This window comes from Dendrobium catenatum, unplaced genomic scaffold (assembly GCF_001605985.2).
Source record: "Dendrobium catenatum unplaced genomic scaffold, ASM160598v2 original_scaffold_76759, whole genome shotgun sequence".
Taxonomy (NCBI): Eukaryota; Viridiplantae; Streptophyta; class Magnoliopsida; order Asparagales; family Orchidaceae; genus Dendrobium; species Dendrobium catenatum.
The window spans coordinates 137,937-158,393 of record NW_021395205.1 but is presented as its reverse complement, the minus strand read 5'-3'; the positions used below and the strand labels follow the sequence as shown (position 1 = coordinate 158,393).

The following is a 20,457-nucleotide window of genomic DNA, read 5'->3' as shown; positions in this document are numbered from 1 at the left end:
TCTGGACGGCGTTCAGCATCCGCACAGAATAATTACTCCTAATTAAGGGGGAAAGAGAGCTCAAGATAGCGTTTCTTGTTTTCTGCTCTTGATTTCTGCAATATCAATCAGAATGTGCAAATCTGAAGTAATTGAAACATTGCCAAGATCGTAAGGATATTCTTCTCAAGTTCTTCTATTAATGGGCTGGTTTATTTTCTCCTCTTTGCCTCTGCCGTAATGGACTTTCTTGTGTACCGCTCGCATGGTTCATGGTTGTTATCTCTACCTATTTGGAGCTTCGTTGCGATTATTTTGCCTGCCGCTTTTGACTTTTTATCTCTCCATGGATGTGTAGACCTCCTTGATGGCACTTATAGGCGTCCTCGGATACTCTTACTCTGACTTGTACAGTATTTTCAGCAGATGTAGGATTTTATGCTCTTTCTGAATCCTATTGATTCGAGCCCATCTAAGTCCTTACAAATTCTTTGATCTTTGTGGGGGTTTTTCCTTGATGTATACCTAGGCCTTGCAAATACAATGACATCAAAGTGATCTAATGTGAATTCAAAACACTTGAAACATATTTAGAAGTTTAAGAACATTAATTAAGTATCAAATGACTTTCAAATCTTATGTTATAACCAAATCAAGCAGCTCAATGAGATGAATTCAATGAGCCTAAAATCATTTGATTATAATATCATTCAGGCACTCAAATGATGCATAATTGATTTATGATTAAGAGAATCAATATATGTTGTTTGATAGAGTTTTTTTTTTTTCATTTTAGTCAACTTTATCAAAAACTCCCTTTCAAAAAGTTATAAATAGGATTTTATTTTTTACATTATGGTGGTTTGAGAGCTAAAATATCTTAAGAACATTGCATTTCCCGATGAACATCATCGACTGTCACCATCAGCAATTGCGTTCATTTTCACCTTATTATCTAACAATATATACCTTCATTTTACTTCAATTATTCAACTGTGGGTGTCGAACCTCTAGTAAATTATCATCACTATTGAGTTCTTGCGAGGAAGAGGATTTTTGTTGTTCTTGGATTGAGGAAAACAAAACTCAAGCTCTCATTCCATCTTCAGGTTATATATATATTTTTATATTGGTGTGATGTCTCGTGGAATAAATTAGTCAAATATGGACAAAAACCTAACAATCTCCGCATTGGTCCAGATTTTACAATCAAAGAAAACATATGTTCAAAAAGAACAACCAAGAAACAAAGACTTCCACCAATCCCGCACAATCTCCGGCGTGTGCACTCCTGCATCCATCACCCGACACCAGCTCGCACGAATGCTTTCATGCCTAGGTGCAACCGCGTGTTTACCAAGCTGATCACCTATATGGCCTGATTTGGACCCACGCACCTACCAAACCCCTTCTTTCTTTCTTGGAAAAACCTTCCTTCACCTTCACCTAACTCTTCTTCCGCGTGTAGCAATCTCGCGCTACCTGCCGGTTGATCTGCTCCTGATCACAACACTGATGTTCGAAAGGCCCGAAAGGTGGCCCTCCCTGACTCAAGTCCCTGCGCGCGTGAGAAGGTCGCTCTCCATCTACTGCCCACGCACACCGAGCTCGTGAATTGTCCCCTAGCCTCTTGCACGCGGTTTGATCCAGCACCCCGTGCTTGCCCTGCCCGCGCAGCGCACCCCCGCTCCACCTCACCCTTGCTCAGTTGCGCCCCACGAGTTTGCTCAAAACAGTCCATGTTCAACGCCAACCCGTGCATTCTCCTAGCCCAATTACACAAGTCTGTGCAACCTTCCTACACACGCGACCAGCTCTCTCATGCGCCTGAGCTGCATGACCACCTCCCACTGCAAGCTTGAGCCCTCTCCCGCAATCCCTCGAAAAACTCAACCCGTTCCCTGCGTGTTGTGACTTCCCGCGTGACCCTTCTCTGGCCCACGTTCGCACCACACGTAGTCCACCTGCTCGCGCAAGTTCAGCTCCTATGCCTGCGGACCGTCCCCTTCTTCCCTTTCTAGATTACAAAATTCCTCCTTCCTCGCGATCGCCTCCACCAGGCTCTGATACCAATTTGTTGACTTCTTGGGAGGAAGAGGGTTCTAGTTGTTCTTGGATTGAGAGGGAGAGAGAGAGAGAGAGACAAGGATGGGAGCTCAGCTATGGAGGAAAATAAAACTCAAGCTCTTATTCCATTTTCCCCATCTAATACATTACATATAACCTCTATATATAGATTTTACAATGGTGTTATGTCTCACGGAATAACACTACCCTAAAATTGGACCAAAATCATTGTACTGAACGTTATATAATATATTTTGCCTTCCATCACTTTTTCTATAATTATCACAATATAAATAAGACAATTATTCTCAGATGTAAAATCTCGTCTTCTTCAATTGCGAAGAAGAGTGGATTTTTATATTCTTAATTATATAATGGACTATTGCAACTGAACCAACCACTATAGTTTTTCCTTGTTGGATTTTTCAAATAAAATTTTATGAAATATCTTACAATTCTATGTGCATACTGAATATTAATACAAAACTAAAATATTAAACATAGTATCACTCTACCTTCATAAATTATCTAACACAAAACAATACTTGTAAGTAATTGGCAGAAGATCAATCATCGAAAGACAGCAAGAGAACATAATCAGCGGCTTCTACGTGATCTATAGAGCTCCCAAACAGCTCGACGAGATCAATTGCTATTAGGAGGAGAATCAGCCGATGCTACTGCGAACTGAGAATCAGGCGGAGGACAATTTTTTTTAAAAATTCTTACTATGAACTGAACATTTTCAGTGAGATTTGAGTTTTTCTTGATAAGTATTTGTCAATGATGGATAGTTGATTGTAGATCTTAATATAAAATGAGAGGTCATAATAAATTACTTCTAAAAATTTTGTCATACGATTTATGCAATAGTCAGAAGAGTATATGGAGAAAATGGCGCGTCTTAGGAATAAAAAGGCACAATTTGTTAAAATTTTGATCAAAAGATCATTAAAATTTTGAGGTAATTATTAATCAATTAAAGCTCAAATTACAACATACATAAAATTCTATTGGGGACTGAAAAAGGAGTGAAATTATTAGGTGCAGACACTGAACGCCGTGTGCCACGTCACCCCTATTCGGTACCGCAACTGATACTGGATGACGTGGCTGCACCTGATTGGCCTCTAAATGATAAGCTGTGTCTGATATCCTCACAGAAAGGAAGAACTTCAGTAAAAAAAAATTGATGACTTAATTTTCAATAAAATTTTGTCTAAATCTTTTAAGATGGACATTGTTGACGGCTTTTGACTGAAATTCTAAAGAGAGATCACATTTGCTAGAGAAAGTTAAAATCATAATAAACTTTCTTAAATTGAGTCATATTATATATACATGTATATGTCTTCTGAAGTATCCCACAAATATTTAACAGTCTCTAACAAAAAGAATTCAGATTTGACAGACCCTAGCAAAGAAGACTCAACCAAAAGTGATCACCTCCTCTCTCAAAAGTACTTGCCAGCAAAAGGCCATGACTCAACTCTGCCGAGCAATTAGAGAAGTTCACCCTCAATAAAAATTTCAAGGATTTGCGCAAATCCCTCCAAGCTTTCGGGGATTTGCCTCCTCGATAGAAATCATCCTCCCCTTCCCTGATAAATTCTTCAGTGTTCGAGCCAATAAGCCATTAATTATACTCTTCGATCCACTCACAAGAAAGGCTGGCCCTAGAAAGATGCAAATAAGCTCCCTAAGACTCGGCCAATCTTGAGCTTGCAGTCACCAAAACTTGAGTAAACTCGCCCATCACATTCAAAAGGCTCGAGAACCGTCCATAGGAGGTTGCCAACACAACCAGAGCACTTTCCACCATAGATTTGTCCAACAGATCTATCCCGAGTCGTCTTCCTCGACTCACCCACAAACACTCAACGAAGGGAGCTTGCCCCAAATCAAAAGCTAGAAAAAGAAGAAGAATCACACAAACCACCATCAAATCATGACACTTATCATGACCAATCCATACTATATCACGTGTATTATTGCATTTTTAAATCTTTTTGGTGTAACCTTTCATATAGCCCCTCAGATCCTTATAACAAAAGAGCGAATAAGCACATTTTGAATCTTTTGAACCTTTGTTGATCTAGTGGAGCATTTCTTTTAGATTTTCTTAGCACTTTTCTTAAATTTCTTGAATCCCCTCCTCTTCTCTGCATGCTCACTCTAAGCTCTCATGGGCCTTGACTTTCATGTTTGCATGAAATTTATACATAACTCTATAAACATGTCCTATTTATGTCCTTATTTCTACATCTGTCTACGACTCAAATCTGAACAAAATTTTCCCCTATGGCATTGGAAAAATTATTGTGTTCGCCGGTACTATTGTCGATACCGAGCGGTATTGTTGTCGATACCAAGCGCCTTGTGATGTGGTGATCACCAGACGTAGCTCTATGTTCGGTCACCACTGAGATCGCGCCACGTGCTCTTACTCTTTACCGCGCGGCCCGACGACTTGACCCAGACCGAAACCCGGGAATGCTATGTTCGCGTATTGCTAGGTATTACTCAGTATTTGCTCGGTATTGCTAGGTATTGCTTGGCAATAACGAGAAATACCGCTCTGTGAAGACCAATACCGAGCAATACCGAGTAATACCGAGCAATACCGAGATTTTCTAGAAAAACTCGGTATTGCTCGGTATTACTCGGTATTTGTCTTGACATAATGATATTTCTCGTTATTGACGAGCAAAATCGACAAATACCTAACAATACCGTGCAATACCTAGCAATACCGGGTTGTCATGGATTTAAAAAACGCACGTGCGGCATACCCACTATTCGCCGGGTCAGGTCCGCGGTTTTGTGCCTGCTACGTGGCGCGTTCTCAGCGCTCGTCAAACGTAGCTCTAGGTCCGATCACCGGACCAAATAAAAGTTCCTGGACACGTCCGGTACCCGGACACAATAATTACTCCTAGCATTGGACCATTTCATCATAAATTCTTCTATCAAACATCCAAACCATGGCTTGCAAATCGGTATCTCCAAATGGCAAAAGAATGTGGCTGCCGGCCAGCTCTGATTTTACGTTCCTTTTGGATGATTTGTTTATTAGAATACAAAATTTAATTATATAAAACTAAAATGAGAGTAAGATAATAGCAATAAAATCCAAATTATTCCATTGTATTCGGAAACTTATAGTATCGATAGAAAACAGAAAGAAAAACAAAATGTAATGCTATGTCATTCTAAATTTTTTACTAAATTACGTGTTTGACTAATTGGAGATTTGAATAAAAAAGATTGCCGATCTATTTCAGATGGTTGTAGCATTTTATAAAGATGATTGTGAAGCTATTGTGAGAAAAACAATTTTTGTAAACGTGATTACAAAGTTGTTGTGAAAAAAGTAAAAATTTTATAGCTATCGTAAAAAATAATTTCATATAACAAAAAATTCTTCAATTCAACAGCAAAGTAGTAAAAAAGTTGTCTAAATCAGTCTTTAAATATCTTCTTTTTAAAAAATCAAACATTTGATTTCGGAAAGCTACCAAATATTAACAACACTGATTGTAAAAATTAACTTTCGGACACTAAAACTTCTAAAAAATAACAAGAAAGAAAGCAGTAGTCAAACATAAATGTAGTTGTCGTCTGAGAATGAGAAAACTGATCCAAACAGATCCTACGTAAATGATTGTAAATCATTACAAATTTACACATGTAATTTCATAAAATTAATAAATTAATCTATGGTTATTAAAAAAATTAATATCATTCAATTTACTTTGCATTTGAATTCAAAAAAAATTTATAAAAATTTATCTAATTAAAATAAATCAAAATGGCCAATTGATGTAAGAAGCTCAAATAAGTCATCGAATAAGGTACTTACAAGCGAAAAATGACCAATTGATCAAATTCTTATTCTATTAATTTTTTATCAATAAGCGCATTCAAAACATAAAAAAGAAACAAATATGTTGCATTTAAACTTTAAAGAACCAACCAAAATTCCAGATTGCTAGCTTTCACATATTATACATCAAATATATGTACAATTAAATTATTAAAAACTATAATTAAATTATTAGAAAATAAATTAAATTATTAGACATTCATAATATTTTTAATAATTATTATATTTATGAATGTATAATAATTTAGCGATATTCTCTAATAATTTAGACATTTTTTTATTAATTTAATTATTTTAAGTGATGTCCCATGAAATTAAAAGGTTTTTTTTTTACATTTAATATGCACTCAAAATATAAAATCAGAAAAAAAAAAATAGTTGCCAAATATTTTTGAAGAAGCAATCAGTTAAAACATTTTAACAAATACCTTTGCTGCATCTTAGAACTCATCTTCATCCTCTGAATCAGAAGACGATACAGACATATCCGACATGAATCGAGCCGGCAAATTCGGAAACCTGGTAGTTATCCTCTCCTCCCTCACCGACGAGGCCTCAGTCATTTTCGCCGCCGGATTTGACCCTCCTTTCTCCGCCGGTTTCGCTGTCGGCGGCTTCTTCTGAAGATTCTTGGTAATATCAACGCAGGCCTGATCCACCATTGCCAAGAAATCCCTCACTATGACAAACAGCTGAAGCGGTTGCGTGGCTTTGTCCTTGGAAGCTCCCGGCTGATAATACTCCGTCGTCCTCCTCACTTTTTCCATCACCATCCCGTGCTCTTCCTTCACTTTTTCTATCTCTCTAGCCGCAGCTTCAACGAACTCAATCATTTCTATCACAAACCCTCCTTCCTCCCCCTTCCAGCTCCCAACAAGCTTCTGGATCTCTGCCAACCGCACCTCAAGCGAAGCTGGGCCACCCGCGAGCGCATCTTGATCGATCGCCGCCGCTTTCTTTACATTGGCGAACTCGGTGCTGAGCCCAGCAATGATCGGCAATCCCAGCACAATGTACTCCTTCTCCCTTTCCTCCCTATCCTGCCGATAAGATTCCTGCTCCGCCGGTCGCCGGATGCTCTGGCTCCGATTCATGGCGGCGCAACGCTTGCCTTCCGAGCGGACAACCTCCTCAACCACGAAATGGAGCAAATTGGTCTTCCCGTCGGTGCTCTTGACATCGGAGATCTTACGGAGGGCGATGAGATCAAACGCCTGCGCGTTTCCCCTAGCTGTGCCTGCGTTCATCCGATTCCCAGCTTTAAGAATGGCTTCAAGCAGCTTAATGAAAAGCGGGCGGGTGCGGAGCTCCTTGCAGGCGAGATCTAGCGTTTTGAGAGATTCCTTGAGGAGAAGTATTTCGGGTTCATATACGGAGGAGCGGAAGTGGAGAGCGGAGACTCGTGGGAACGCAGAGGGTACAGATTTGAGGATGTGGAAGAGGAAAGACTCGGCATCTGCGAGGTGAGAAGGGTCGCCGGAGAAAGAGAGGATGAGGGATTGTTCTTCGGCTGTGAGGGGTATGCGGGAGAGCTTTTCGAGCGTGTCGAGGTCAAGGCCGTTACCGTCGAGTAGGGCGTCCAATATGTCTTGGCGGCTGACGGCGAGGGTGCGGAGGATGATGGCGGTGTTCTGCGATTTGCGGGGGTCGAGCAGGCGGATTTGTGCGGGACTCGGGTTGGGGATCAGGACGGAGGCGGCGGAGGGCTGGCGGGGGCGGTTGCTGGGGACGTAGCCGAACAGGGATTCTAACAGATCGTCGTCGAACCTGGTGGCGAGTCAGAACAGTGTTGTGAGAATCTGAATGCAACTTCCCGCTTAAAAAAAAAAAAAATTAAAATAAAAAAAATTGTATAATATATCTGATAAAGTATATAATATATATATTAAATATTAACAAAAACTTAGACACATATTGTATACACAAATTTCGAAAATGAAATTATAATCTCTAAAATAATAATCTAAGCTCTCAAATAACAAAATAATATGGGCTACATAATATCTGATAAAAGTTAATGAGAAGAATATAAAATATGAATAATTATTTAAATTTTATATTATTTTAATTTTAAATAATTTATAAAAAATTATCAATAATTTACTCTTCTATCAAAAGGATTTGTTTAAAACCATTGATATTTTATGTCCTTGCAAAATTGGTTTTTTAAAAAATTATTATTATGTGCTCACAAAATTGAATTGGATTGATTAAAATTTAATAATAAATTATTTAGTTAGGTTTTATTTGGGATAGTTTTCGTATTATTTTGAAATTTTGATATAGAGAAAATAATTTATTAAAGTTATTATAGAAAGCAGCTTTTAGTATAATTTTTTTTCAAGCAACGAAAAAAAAATGGCAAAACAAAAATTATATTTGTGATCTGAAAAATAAAGCAGTAAAAAGCTATCACAAAAGAAACATTATTGTTCATTTGGTACAATAGCAATTTTTTTATAAAGATGATTATAAAATTGTTGCGGATAAAATTTTTTTTAAGCTATTGTGAAAATTAACTTCCTAACACAAAAATTATTAAAAATAGTTAAAAAATAATAATCCAATAAAAATTACAATTGAAATATGAAAAGCAAAATAATAGGCTTCATTTAGGAATTAGGATAGCTTTATTTGTAATTCTTAAAGTGATTTTCTAGTAAAAAATTAAAAATTTGTAATAAAAATCGTTTTAAAAAGAAATTAAAAAAACCTTTCCATTTTAAATATAATTTTCACATAACTCATGAAAACAAATCACAGCCGTTTCGAAAGGCCAAGAGTGGAACCGGTAACATACCCGGTTGACCCGTCGGTAAATTTGTCCCACACCATCGAATGGCCGGCATTCGCCGGCGTCACCTTGTCCCAGTGCAGCGGCTTAAACCTCGGTCTATCCTTAACTCCTTCTGGCACCGGCGGCGGCCTAGAAAATCCCGCAGGAACCGGCGGCCCTCCACCCTTTCTAGCAGCAGGGGGTGGCGGCGGAGCAGGCCCCTTTCTCGACGGAAGAGCCGGCGGTGGTGGTGGTGGAGGTTTTACGGTCGGTGGCGGAGGGGGAGGAGGAGGCGGAGGCTGCGGCGGCGGCGGCTCTCCCACGCCCTTGACGCTGTCTAGCGCTATTTCGGAGGGAAGCAAGGGAATCTCTTGGCTACCTCGGTCGTCCTTCCGCAGGCGCCTCCGGTTCTTCTCTGCCGGAGGAAGATCGTCCTCCTCATCGGAAGATCGTTTAAGTAAGCTATTGCATTGATAGCATCGCTTGGGAACGGGTTCGTTGATGCTCCTCCAGTAAAAGACGTCAAGGGCGCTGTCATCGACGGCGACGCTCCTGAGATTTCGGTCGAACTTGGAGCGGTGGAAAGGGGGCATGGGGTTGGTGAGGTACATCTGAGGTTCCGACTTGCGGCGCTTGGTGAAGAAACGGTGGATGGAGAAGAAGAGAAGGGCAGATAGGGAGAAGCTGACGGCGGCAGTGATGAGCACAGCGGCGGCGATTTTGCCGGCGTCGGATTTCTTGGCCGGATGCGAGGTGGCGTTGGCAGGAGGATCGGATTGAAGGAGATGGCGGAGGATGGGAGACGAGAAGGAAAGGGGGAAGAGTGAACAGAAGAGGAGTAGGAGGAGGAGAGAGGGAGGAAGCCATGGCCGGACGTTTGAATTCATGTGAAAAGAAGGAATTTTGATTGGATTGGCGAAGCTGAGACAGAAAAAGAACAGCGAAGAAGGGGAGTAAAAGGGAAGGGAACTGGGGTGGGAAGAGAAGGAAGAACTAATGTAAGTAAGGCTAGTTGTTTTGCTTTACTTGTTATCACAGCTGCTGACATTTTCAAGGAGCTTGGTTGCTCTGCCTCTGCTTCTTCAAGTTGTTTTCTTCCAGCTTTATCTAGTAAAATAATCAAGGTTTTCTTTTTCTCGCACACGCGGAGAAGAAATCAATGTTCGTGGTGTTGTTATATTAAAGTTGCGATTTTTGACTTTGTAAACACAAGTAATTAAAAAAAATGAGATTTTTTTCTTAAAAATTTCATTTGAAAAAATTCATTGTAATTAAATTTAAAATTAGATTAGAACTCTCAGATATGCGAATGAGATTCAAATAAGATTTATGGTTCGGATGATGTAAAAAAAAAAAAGATTAGATTAACAAGAAGTTATTCAAATAAGATTAAAAAAGATTTGAAAATAGTTCATTGTTTGAGTAAGCATCAAATATATTCAAATAAAGGTCAACAAGTTAGAGCAGTGATATAATCACAACAAATTACAATAGAATACAATCACAACTTTTATATCACAACAATTTATAAGTGTCATATGATAAAGGCAATCACAACACTTATAATACAACTTGTAAAGTTGATACAACAAATACATTAGATTATAATATTTATACAATAAAATGCACTCACAATAAGCATACAATAATAACAGCATCGAGCCTTTATCCCACTTTGTGGGGACGGCTATATGAATCATTTTTTTCATTGTGCTCTATTAAGAGTCAAATTCTCTTTTAAATCTAATAAAGAAATGTTATTTCTAATATTTTAAGGTGGCTCTCTCTAATCTATTCTTCCAGTGGAGCTACTTCAACCCTTTAGCGTATATGCTCGTTTCATATCATATCTCTAATAGTAATGACACTAGTTCACCTGAGTATCCTCATATCTGAAACACTTAACTTAATATTATGTTTCTATTTTAATGGCCAACATTATGCACCATAAAGCATTACAGGTCTCACCACCAACTTATAGTCTTTTCCCTTAAGTTTGACGGGGGGCTTTTCTATCACACGACAAGTTCGATTTATTCCTCCACTTCAGCCATCCAACTTGAAATTATTAATCTGTGTGGAATCTGATTGCGTTAATCAATCGGGTTTTACTGTTGCCTTGGACATGAATTCAATTTCTCGTGCGGGTGGTTTACCCTCTGTTTTGGTTCAAGTGCTCCGATGCTGTGTATCCAAGTGAACCAGTGTTGTGTACCCGAGCGACCTGGTGCTTTGTTCCTGAGCGCCTCGATGCTGCAAAGTTTGCCGGGAGAAACGACAAAGAGTAAAGCACTGCAACGCTCTAGAGTCGATGCTGCAATGTTTTATAGTACTGCAACATTATAGGTTTGAGCACTGCAGCATCGTCAGATGGACCGATGATAAAGGCTCAAGCATCGCAACGCTTCAAGACGGACATGATAGTTTTCTTTCTCGTTTTTTCATAAGGGTGGTATCCTTTGATATTATTTTAATTGCTTTTTCTTTTGTTTAGAGTGTGATAATGTGCAAGAGAGAAGAGAAGCAAGGACAGAGCAAGAGATAAGAGATATCTATACTTATTTCTCCCAATTTTCATAGTGGATTTATTGGTGTTGTGTGGCTCCGTAACTCGTCTTGACCTATTGATGAAGAGTTTTGACTATCAATAAAAGAGTCTCGGATTTGTTTATTCACATCTCAATTGGACGATTAATATTTTAGTTAAGGGTCTGTTGAGGATAACTTTCTCGGTATTTTGATTTTACTTTCTTGTTGTTTTTTTTTACTACTTATTAAAAAATTTGGTCATGGGAAGTTACTTTTACAATGCAAGCTACTGATAAGTAATATGTTTAAGAAATCAGTTATTTGATATTTAAAAAAAAAAATATTTATAATTTTCATAACAACTTTTAAAAAAATTCTTTCAACCAAACAACATCACAATCATCTTTAGAAAACGTTACAACAATCCTAAATGAGAACCTATTAAACATTTGTAGATATTAAATCCATGATGTGTTTTTTTTTTTTTTTTTGAATTAAAATGAATTATCATAATTTTGATATAGGTTTTGTTAGGGACAACTTTCTTACTGCATTTTAAAGTAGTTTTTTAGTACAAAATTTTAATTTTTGTACTAAAAAGCTATTTTAAGAAGCAGTAAGAAAGTCCTCCCAAACAAAGTCATACTCTAAGGCTTCGTTAGGTATAACTTTCTTATAACTTTCTCGGTATTTTGATTTTACTTTCTTGTTGTTTTTTTTACTACTTATTAAAAATTTTGGTCATGGGAAGTTACTTTTACAATGCAAGCTACTGATAAGTAATTTGTTTAAGAAATCAGTTATTTGATATTTAAAAAAATCATATTTATAATATTCATAACAACTTTTAAAAAAATACTTTCAAACACATCAACATCACCCTAAATTAATTGTTTAAAAAACAATTAACATATAATATTTTTAAATAATTTTGCTATATTATATCATCAATTTTTGTAATTCCTTATTTTTATATTATCAAATTATTATTAATTATTATATAGTTAGTCTTGAATCTTGTGTTTGGAGCTTATAAATTTCTTCTAACATTAAATATATTTCAACTATTTGCAGAAAAAAAAATTGAAATTATGATTCTTAAGAACTTATATTACATTTCAAAAATTAATCAAATTGAATCATCGCACCAACAGCTCAATTTTTTACCATCCAAAATAGACTCTAAAGCTCCATTTGGATTTGTAAGGATCTCAATGGGAAAAAGTAATTGAAAATTTAAATTAATTAAAGGTGATAGATCCATAATCAGATAAAATATTGCTAATTAAATATATTTCATTCACCTTAATTTCTTCCCTCACCTATACCAATGGAGGGTCTCTCTGTAGCGTTGAGAAATTCATCATAGGAACATCAAATGTTTAACCAATATAACACAGCAAACTTTGAAGAATTATCTCAATACATTTTGCTTCAATCTAAGCTGAATTAAGAACAAGTAAATATGATCTGGGTGATTTGTTCAGTTCTATTTTTCTTAAACTTGAAGATTATATAGAAGAAATTGCAGAAGAATAGGCTTAACAATAGGAGAAAATATTCTGTGTGGATACCGAACGGAGAGATCCGTCCAAATTTGTTGTGCTTTTGAACAAGTTTCTACTGTCCTTTTGCTATGATTTTGCAAATAATCAGTAAAAACACAGCAAATATTCAATTATTTAATAAATATTAAATATTTGCTGCTCTTTTATTTTTATTTTTTGCTAAAGCGTAACAAAAGTACAGTAAAAGTACAACAAATCTAGACGGTTCTCTCCGTCCGATGTCCGCACATAATAATTAATTGAGAGTTTTGCAGGAAAAATGTGACATTGATGTGAAGTAATTCAGAGCTAAATAAGACAACAGATGTGATCATGCAGTAAACAAAGAAGGGAAGGAGTTGAAGCATATCTGAATCAACAGAAGAACTAAAAAAAAAGCTTAAAAAAGACTAAGTAATTCCATGACTAATACTAACAAAACTATAAAAACAACATATAAAACATAGTTTTTGTCTGAAAATTGTCTTGTTTTCTCAAACTGAATAAATGCACTTGGATTTCTATAAAATTACAGCTTATGTCACTGTGAGAGTTGGGCAATTTTCTTTCATGGGGCTGAAATTAGTGAAGTAAGATCTAGACCTACTTGTGATAACCCCCAAATATGGGAGGGTGAACCAAACCGATTGCGTCGTGCCGCCATCCTTTAAGGAAAGATCGTGCCTTTAAGGGGTTGTTTGGTAGCACCCAGGATTTGATTTAATTAGAACGAAAATTTCGTAAATCGGGATTTCAGAAATCCTGAGGGACCTAAATCTTGAAAACTGTTTGGTAATATTCATGATAAATCCAATTGAATCTTGTGTGATTGTTTGGCTATAGAATGGATTTAACGAGCGGACTCTTCCTCTTGAGCCAACGGATTTCATAAATCAGGCAAAAAACAGGATTTCAAAAATCCGGAATTTAGCACGAAAAGACAGAATTTTCCGTCTATGGCGGCTTTCATTTGTCGTGAGATTTGGTTTTGCATTTTAGGCCGTTTAGCTGGATTTCGCTCAAATTCCCCTCAAATCCGGGCTAGATCCTGCTACCAAACAGCCCCCCTGAGTGTTGAATTGTGGCTTAGGGAATCAAATGCGTGAGAGTTAGAGAGAGTGCACGAGAAAGAGATGGGACAGAGGCGGAAGCAAAACTATACATCAAGACTCTTCCAATTATCTCCATTGTCGCGGCCCTCACATGCTACAAACCCAGTATCCTTGACAGTTTGGACCGAATAGCACAACCATCTCTACAATCGACCCTTGCAATGCTTCCCCATGGCCATTCTTCTCTCTTACGACTCCAACCCTCTCTTCGGCCCTTTCGACTGCTGCATAATCTCAGAGCAACAGGAATAAAACATTTATGTATTACCGTTCCTGTAGCCAATGTATCACTTGTGTTATTTTCCTTTATATACATGTAAACCAATCTGTAATGGTTAAGTAAAAATCAAATACTTATTCCTGCTCGTCTTCTTGTCTTCTTCTCTCCTCCTTCTATCTCTGAGATTCAAGAAGGCTAAGCATTTTTACACATAAACCGTCTAGCCGCTTGATTTCCCGTTCATCTTCCAGCCAGTAAAACGTTTCCTTCCATCAAGCAACCCGCCCAATTCCGTTCCTTATCATTAACCACAAGACAATCCACATGGACTTGTGAGATGACAGTAAGGATTCCATGGATCTAAGAGGTGGCAGTGGAAAGAATGGGGAAGGAGAGAAGGCTGGCTGGAGCTCAACTGGAGCTGAGACCCAGCTAGAGTGGAAGTTTAGGCTAACGGGTTGGTTGGAGCAGAAGTCCATGTAGGCTGGATAAAAGCCATCTAAAGAGCGATGAGAGGGCTGTTTTCATACTGACAAAAATTCATAAAGGGCTTTGTGAAAAGCACTTATCTTCTGCTGTCAAAATAAGCTAAAAGATGACTTTTTCAAACTCAGTATCCTAAGTACCATCAGGCAAACGAGAATGAACATCAATCTTAAACTTTGACATGAATAAGACATGCATATCCTGGAAAAAATCAAGATTAACCAGGAAATCTCTACTAGTATTCAATATTCATATGGTTTAGGAAATTGACCAGCAGAAAAGGGGAAAAAGTCCTTCATACATTATATTTCTTGTATGTCTGAACTACAAATTTCTGTCCTATCAAATGGTTTACTCCTATCGAGATCTTCAAGGTCACAGAGTTCTGAAAGATCTTTCCGAATTCTGACTATTCTCTTCTTCTCTTGAGGCCGATCTCCTAAGGCATTCATGTCCATGTTTGTACCAAAAGCCTGAGATGATTCTAACACAGCATCATAAGCCTTTGATGAAAGATGCAAGCCCTCATTTATCGCCCTCAAATACATTTCATATGCAAGTCTTGGTTTTCCATCTTTTGAAAGAGATTCTATCAACATCTCATAAGTAATCTCGTTTGGTTTGATGTTCTGAACTTTCATCCGATGGAACCACTCAAAAGCAGCTCCACTCAACCTGTTCCTAGCACATCCTGTAATAATAGCATTGAAAGTAATAATGTTTGGTTCAAGCTTTGATAGTCTCATCTCTTTAATGGCGGAATCCACCATCTCTGGCATTCCATTCCCAATGTAGACTGAAACCAAAATTGTGTAAGCATGCAAGTTAGGCTTCACACCCACCTTACACATATGCTCCCATACACGAAGTGCCTCATCATATAGCTTTGCCTTCTCCATTGCACTTAGTAAAGCACCATAAGAGAGTACAGTGGGTCTTTCACCTTGCTCCACCATCCTCCTAAAAATCTGCACAGCAGCAGAAGCTTCTGATGCTTTGGAGCAAGCAACAAGAACTGCGTTCCATTCTTTAATTCCAGGCCTCAAACCTTTATCAAGCATTTTGTTGATCAACCTGACACCCCATCTCCATATCCCTTTCTTTTTAGCAGCACTGAGTAATATGTTGAAGTGCGACATGATCAGTTCATATGATAGATTATTGGGTTCAGGACCCTTATCTAGCAAATCCTCATAGATTTCAAGAGCTGCCCACCATTTCTTAGCTTTACCCATCAGCCAGATTACATGATTGCATACAGATAAACTTATTTCACTCTCCATCTCTCTTATCCTTTGATACAATTCTCTGGCCACATTGTAGTGTCTTTCCTGTGTGCAGGCCCAGATAAGTCGCTCGCATTCTACTCTTCCCGGCCTTAACCGCGCCTTGTCCATCTCACTCAGAATCTTGAAGACATTGGTGGCTGCATTCTCTTCATTTACAAGATGATGACGCATAACCAGATAGCATATGCGAATTGCAAAGTTCTCGAGCTTAGTAAATTCGGTTTTCCAGTCATTATTTGGATCCTTCACCATATAAACTTTTCCATATTCTTCTCTAAATTTGACGAAGTATCCAATAGCACCAATTGCATCATCCATCTTTCTGCAGATGAGCAAAACAGAAGAGTAAGTTGCAGGAGATGGTGATATTCCATTTCTCCCAATCTCGTCTAGAACATCAAGGGCCTTCTGAGGCTGCCCTTGATCTATATAAGCTGACATCAAAGTATTGTAAGTTACGATATTAGGAACAATCCCTTGTGACTTCATCTCTTCCATTACCTCATCAATCTTCTCAAACTGTGCAACCTGTTTCAGTGCACCTAAAAGGCTATTATAGATGAACAAATTCGGGCTTATGATGCCACCAGAATCTTTTCCTTTCATCTTGAGCCACTCAAAAACAGCAAAAGCAGGATCCACTCTTTTATCTAAACCAAAACCTCTAATAATAGAAGAATAGACAGGTAGAGGCAGAGTCTTATAATCCTTTAACACTTCATCAACATCAACAGCAGTTTTTACATCACATAATTTCCCAGCTAGTGCTCGCACATCCACCCTTTCCTTCTCAACAAATACAACCCTGTCTCGCTGGAAATTCTCTTCTTTGCTTTCAGGAGGATCAACAATGTAATCAATTTCTTCATCTTCGTTCTTATTTTCACTCCCTTGAGGATCATGAAATGAAGCTAGAGATAGCGCCGAAGGCCTGTAGAAAGAATTCTTCTTTGGACCATAGTATCTCAGCTTGCAGTGATTAGAGACCAACCCTCTTTTCAAAATTTGGATTTGAATCCTTGCACTATGAAAATTTCCAAAAGAATCGCCAAGGCCAGATCTCTTCTTCCTCCTCCCAAAAATATGAGGGTGACCTAGATCCGAATCTAGATTGGGCGCAGCCAAGATAGCACCTTTCGGAGAGAAGCAGCAAAAATATTGCATTTTGGAGGGGATGGGCTTACGCGTGGTGGGAGAAAACGAAAGAGAAAATCACCATTGAAAGTTGAGAATAGAAATACTTGAGGGCGAAAAGGTTATGACCTGAAGAAAGGCGTGAATTCGTACCTCCTTCTTTAGGGAGTAGAGCTCTTAGGGGCCGATTTTTTTGGGAGTTACGGGGCGGGGACTTCAGTATGTGGACTATAGCCGCCATTTGAGGGTAGCTCCCTCCCTTATCGTTGTGGTTGCTTCCACCAAGCAGCACCTCACGGCGGGGAAATTATTGGGTCCGTTCAAAGGATGACGTCCAGAGTCAATGAAAATTTGCTACATTATTTTCTATTTGGTATTGAACACGATACTGATTAGTATCGAGTTCTGTACTTCACAGTACCGAGTAATTTCCCCTCACGATAAGACTCGGCGAAGAAACCAAGGACAAAGAGAGTTGGTAGTGAGCCTATAATTGGGAAAATTATTAGGTCGGACACCGGACCTAGAAATAGGTCCGAATATCTATTAAAATTTTGATACATGTAGTGCATTTTAATTGTGTTTTACTTGCACTTTAGTTGCTCTTTACCTGCGCTTTAATTGCATTTTAGTTACGCTTTAAGTGCACTTTTTACCGCACGCTTTAGTTTCACTTTTGGTGCGCTTGGCTTAAAGTTTCATGGACACATTAAACATATTGAATATCCACTTGTCGACATTTTATTGACTTTCGGACCTATCTCTACGTCTGGTGCCCGGACCTAATAATTTTCCCTATAATTGTCCCTTATACTAGAAAAACGTTAATTTTGAAGGGGGAAAAAAATATAAGGTCCAAATTCTTCCCAAAAATATGAAAAAGTTCAAATAAAAAAAACTAAAGCACTAAAAAGCCAAATAATAGCTCTAAAATTAAACAACAAAATAAAATGAAAGATGACTAAATATAGAACTCAAGTAGGTTTAATTGATTCCTGAATAATCAACAATAGCCCATAGCAGTTTGCAAAACCTGATTGCCAGAGTAAAGCAATGTCATCCAGAGGTGCAGTCAAAGCCATAAATTTTCAACTGATGTAAAAGGAAGTAGAGTTAATAAGAGATGTCACACAGCTCACCTTGACTTGTTGGTTGAGAGCTTATGCTTCCAACTAATATGTCTTGGGTTCGAGTCTTTGTGTATGCGTTGTGTGTGTGAATTTGCCTTAAAAGGCCTAAATGTCCCCCCCCCCCCCAAAAAAAAAAAAAGAGATGTCAGACCACCACAGTTGCCAAGACAAAGCAATGGCAACATAAATTTTCAATTGATGTAAAAGGAAGCAGAGTTAATAAGAGATTTGAGACCACCACAGTTGCCAAGACAAAGCAGTGGCAATCTAGGGTAGGTTGGGAATAACAAGGGAATAATTCTTCATCACAATCCTCAAAATAGAAACCTCAAAATAATCATGTATTTACCATAAAAGTTTTGATAGAAACATCATGACTAGCCAATAAAAAGCTTGATGTCATTATAGTTTCCTCAACCTTTTAATTTTAGGAAGATAACCCTTGTGATTTGATGATAAAGAGTAACGAATGAATGATAGGAAATATTGAAAATCCTTTCATTTCTTTCTTTTCAGATATAATAAATGAGTGAGGAGATCTCAAATTTATGAGCATTAATAACTTCAGCGTTGTTACTAATATTATCATCCACGAAATTTATAAAAAGGTCAACATATCCCACAAATATTATAAGTTATTTGTTTTTTAAATATGGTGCAACAATATAGAGGTTAATAGATTAATAATAGAAAGATGATCATTATTAATATCATGAAAAGCTCCCTTAATAGTTACATTATTATAATCAAATGATAAATAGTATAAAGTATAAACACCTAGACATTGAGAAATAATATCACAAGATGCTAGATGCTAAAGAAAAGATAGGAGTTATACATTTCAAATAAAATTTCACACAAAACCTCAATTTTTTATTCTTAGGCATTAATGATGTCCATATTTATATGGCTTATATAAAAATAAAAAAAGTAGTTCATGCATACTAATGTGGTGCACAAAATTATAGAAAAAGTAGCTTAGCTTTTTATTTCATAATCTTTTTATTTTACCATATTTTGAGGCAAAGAAAACTAATACATCTTTATCTCATTTCATAGTATACATTTGGTGGAGGAGATTCAATCTCCATTTGAATCTCTATTCTCGTTGATAAATAATAAAAGCGACCATGCTATCCATCTAGTTGGGCACAATTTGAATAGGAATTAAACCAACTTAACTAACAATTAACTCTACATTAAGAAAGAATGGAAAACATAGACCCAAGTGAAAATGATATCTGTAAAAGCATAACTCATCATCCTCCTTCATTTTTTGGAAGATTTGCCAAGATTTGGGACTCTAACAATGAAGTCCTCGCCAATTTTGAAGTTTTGAACAATGGACTTCAAATTGTATTGTGAAATTAGTGAAAGGTTGTTGGAAGCTACAATGTTGTCAGCACATTCAAGAAAGACTTGTGCTTAGGAGTGAGCTTTAGAGAGATACATTGAATTCTTTGAGAAATGATAGAAGATATTGCCTAAGCGCATAAGCAATTTGAAGGCCAACAGTTATTCGAAACACCTCACAATATTTTAATAGCCAAGTTGCTAATAATGCTTGAGGCGTCGCTCAAATAATATTTGATGTGCCGTTCAATCATCTTTTAAGTGACATTTCAAATAATGGAAAAATTAAGCTTGATAAGATATAAATCTCATCATGAACAATCAAAATGCTATTTAATAATTTGGTGGTTGTGACACCAAGCTTGACAAGAACTAGTCATTGACATGTCTTGGAATTCAACATTAAAAAAAATGTCACATTTCCAACTAAAATGCTAACAAAAGGATCAGAAAGTGTCTCTTAATGACTAATCCCTGATGAATAATGTGGTGAAATAAGCACTTAGCATTTCCAACATATTTAACATCTTGAGAAGTACTCATGCTTTAGCTTAGCATCGAGATCACACCTTTCAAGTTACTTAATTCCACCTTAATTTCATCAGCGACTTCATCAAAGAGTGATCCAAGATGATTTGCCAACAATGAAAAATTTTCTACCAATTTATTGAGGCAAATTTTTTTCATATTCCCTAAAGAGCTAGGTTTCAATAAAATACTCGAATGTCTCGTGCTTTTCAGTTTGGAATCAACGATGAAATCTACTATTTGTAGTTTTTATATTGACAATAAAAGTCATCAAATCTTTGAAGCTCCCAGCAAGGTTTGAAGTCAATAATGTTTTTTGAACTTAGCTTCTTTTTTAAGGACTATTTTTGTAACCTAACTTGTGGGATGATTAGGAGAATCTACCATTTAATTACTTAAAGCAAAAACACCATCAAAGGCT

General features: G+C 37.3%; 2 protein-coding genes across 2 annotated transcripts; both read right to left on the bottom strand.

Annotated features, from left to right (window-relative positions):
• Nucleotides 1-6,262: 6,262 nt before the first annotated feature.
• LOC110095379 (formin-like protein 4) lies at nt 6,263-9,867 on the bottom strand. The gene is made up of 2 exons (XM_020820903.2): nt 8,733-9,867; nt 6,263-7,699 (listed from the first exon to the last, which is right to left on the bottom strand). The coding sequence occupies exons 1-2, from the start codon at nt 9,593-9,595 to the stop codon at nt 6,373-6,375; spliced, it is 2,190 nt and encodes a 729-aa protein (XP_020676562.1). The 5' UTR covers nt 9,596-9,867; the 3' UTR covers nt 6,263-6,372.
• Nucleotides 9,868-14,799: 4,932 nt separating this feature from the next.
• Nucleotides 14,800-17,373, bottom strand: LOC110095390 (pentatricopeptide repeat-containing protein At3g46610-like). The gene has a single exon (XM_020820922.2). The coding sequence runs from the start codon at nt 17,053-17,055 to the stop codon at nt 14,905-14,907; it is 2,151 nt and encodes a 716-aa protein (XP_020676581.1). The 5' UTR covers nt 17,056-17,373; the 3' UTR covers nt 14,800-14,904.
• Between the last annotated feature and the right edge of the window lie 3,084 nt (nt 17,374-20,457).

Excerpts from the sequence above, each read along its gene's own strand:
- LOC110095379 (XM_020820903.2), bottom strand. The coding sequence starts at position 9,595 with ATGAATTCAAACGTCCGGCCATGGCTTCCTCCCTCTCTCCTCCTCCTA. Across the intron at positions 7,700-8,732 it reads TTTACCGACGGGTCAACCGG|GTTCGACGACGATCTGTTAG; the intron begins GTATGTTACCGG and ends ACTCGCCACCAG.
- LOC110095390 (XM_020820922.2), bottom strand. The coding sequence starts at position 17,055 with ATGCAATATTTTTGCTGCTTCTCTCCGAAAGGTGCTATCTTGGCTGCG.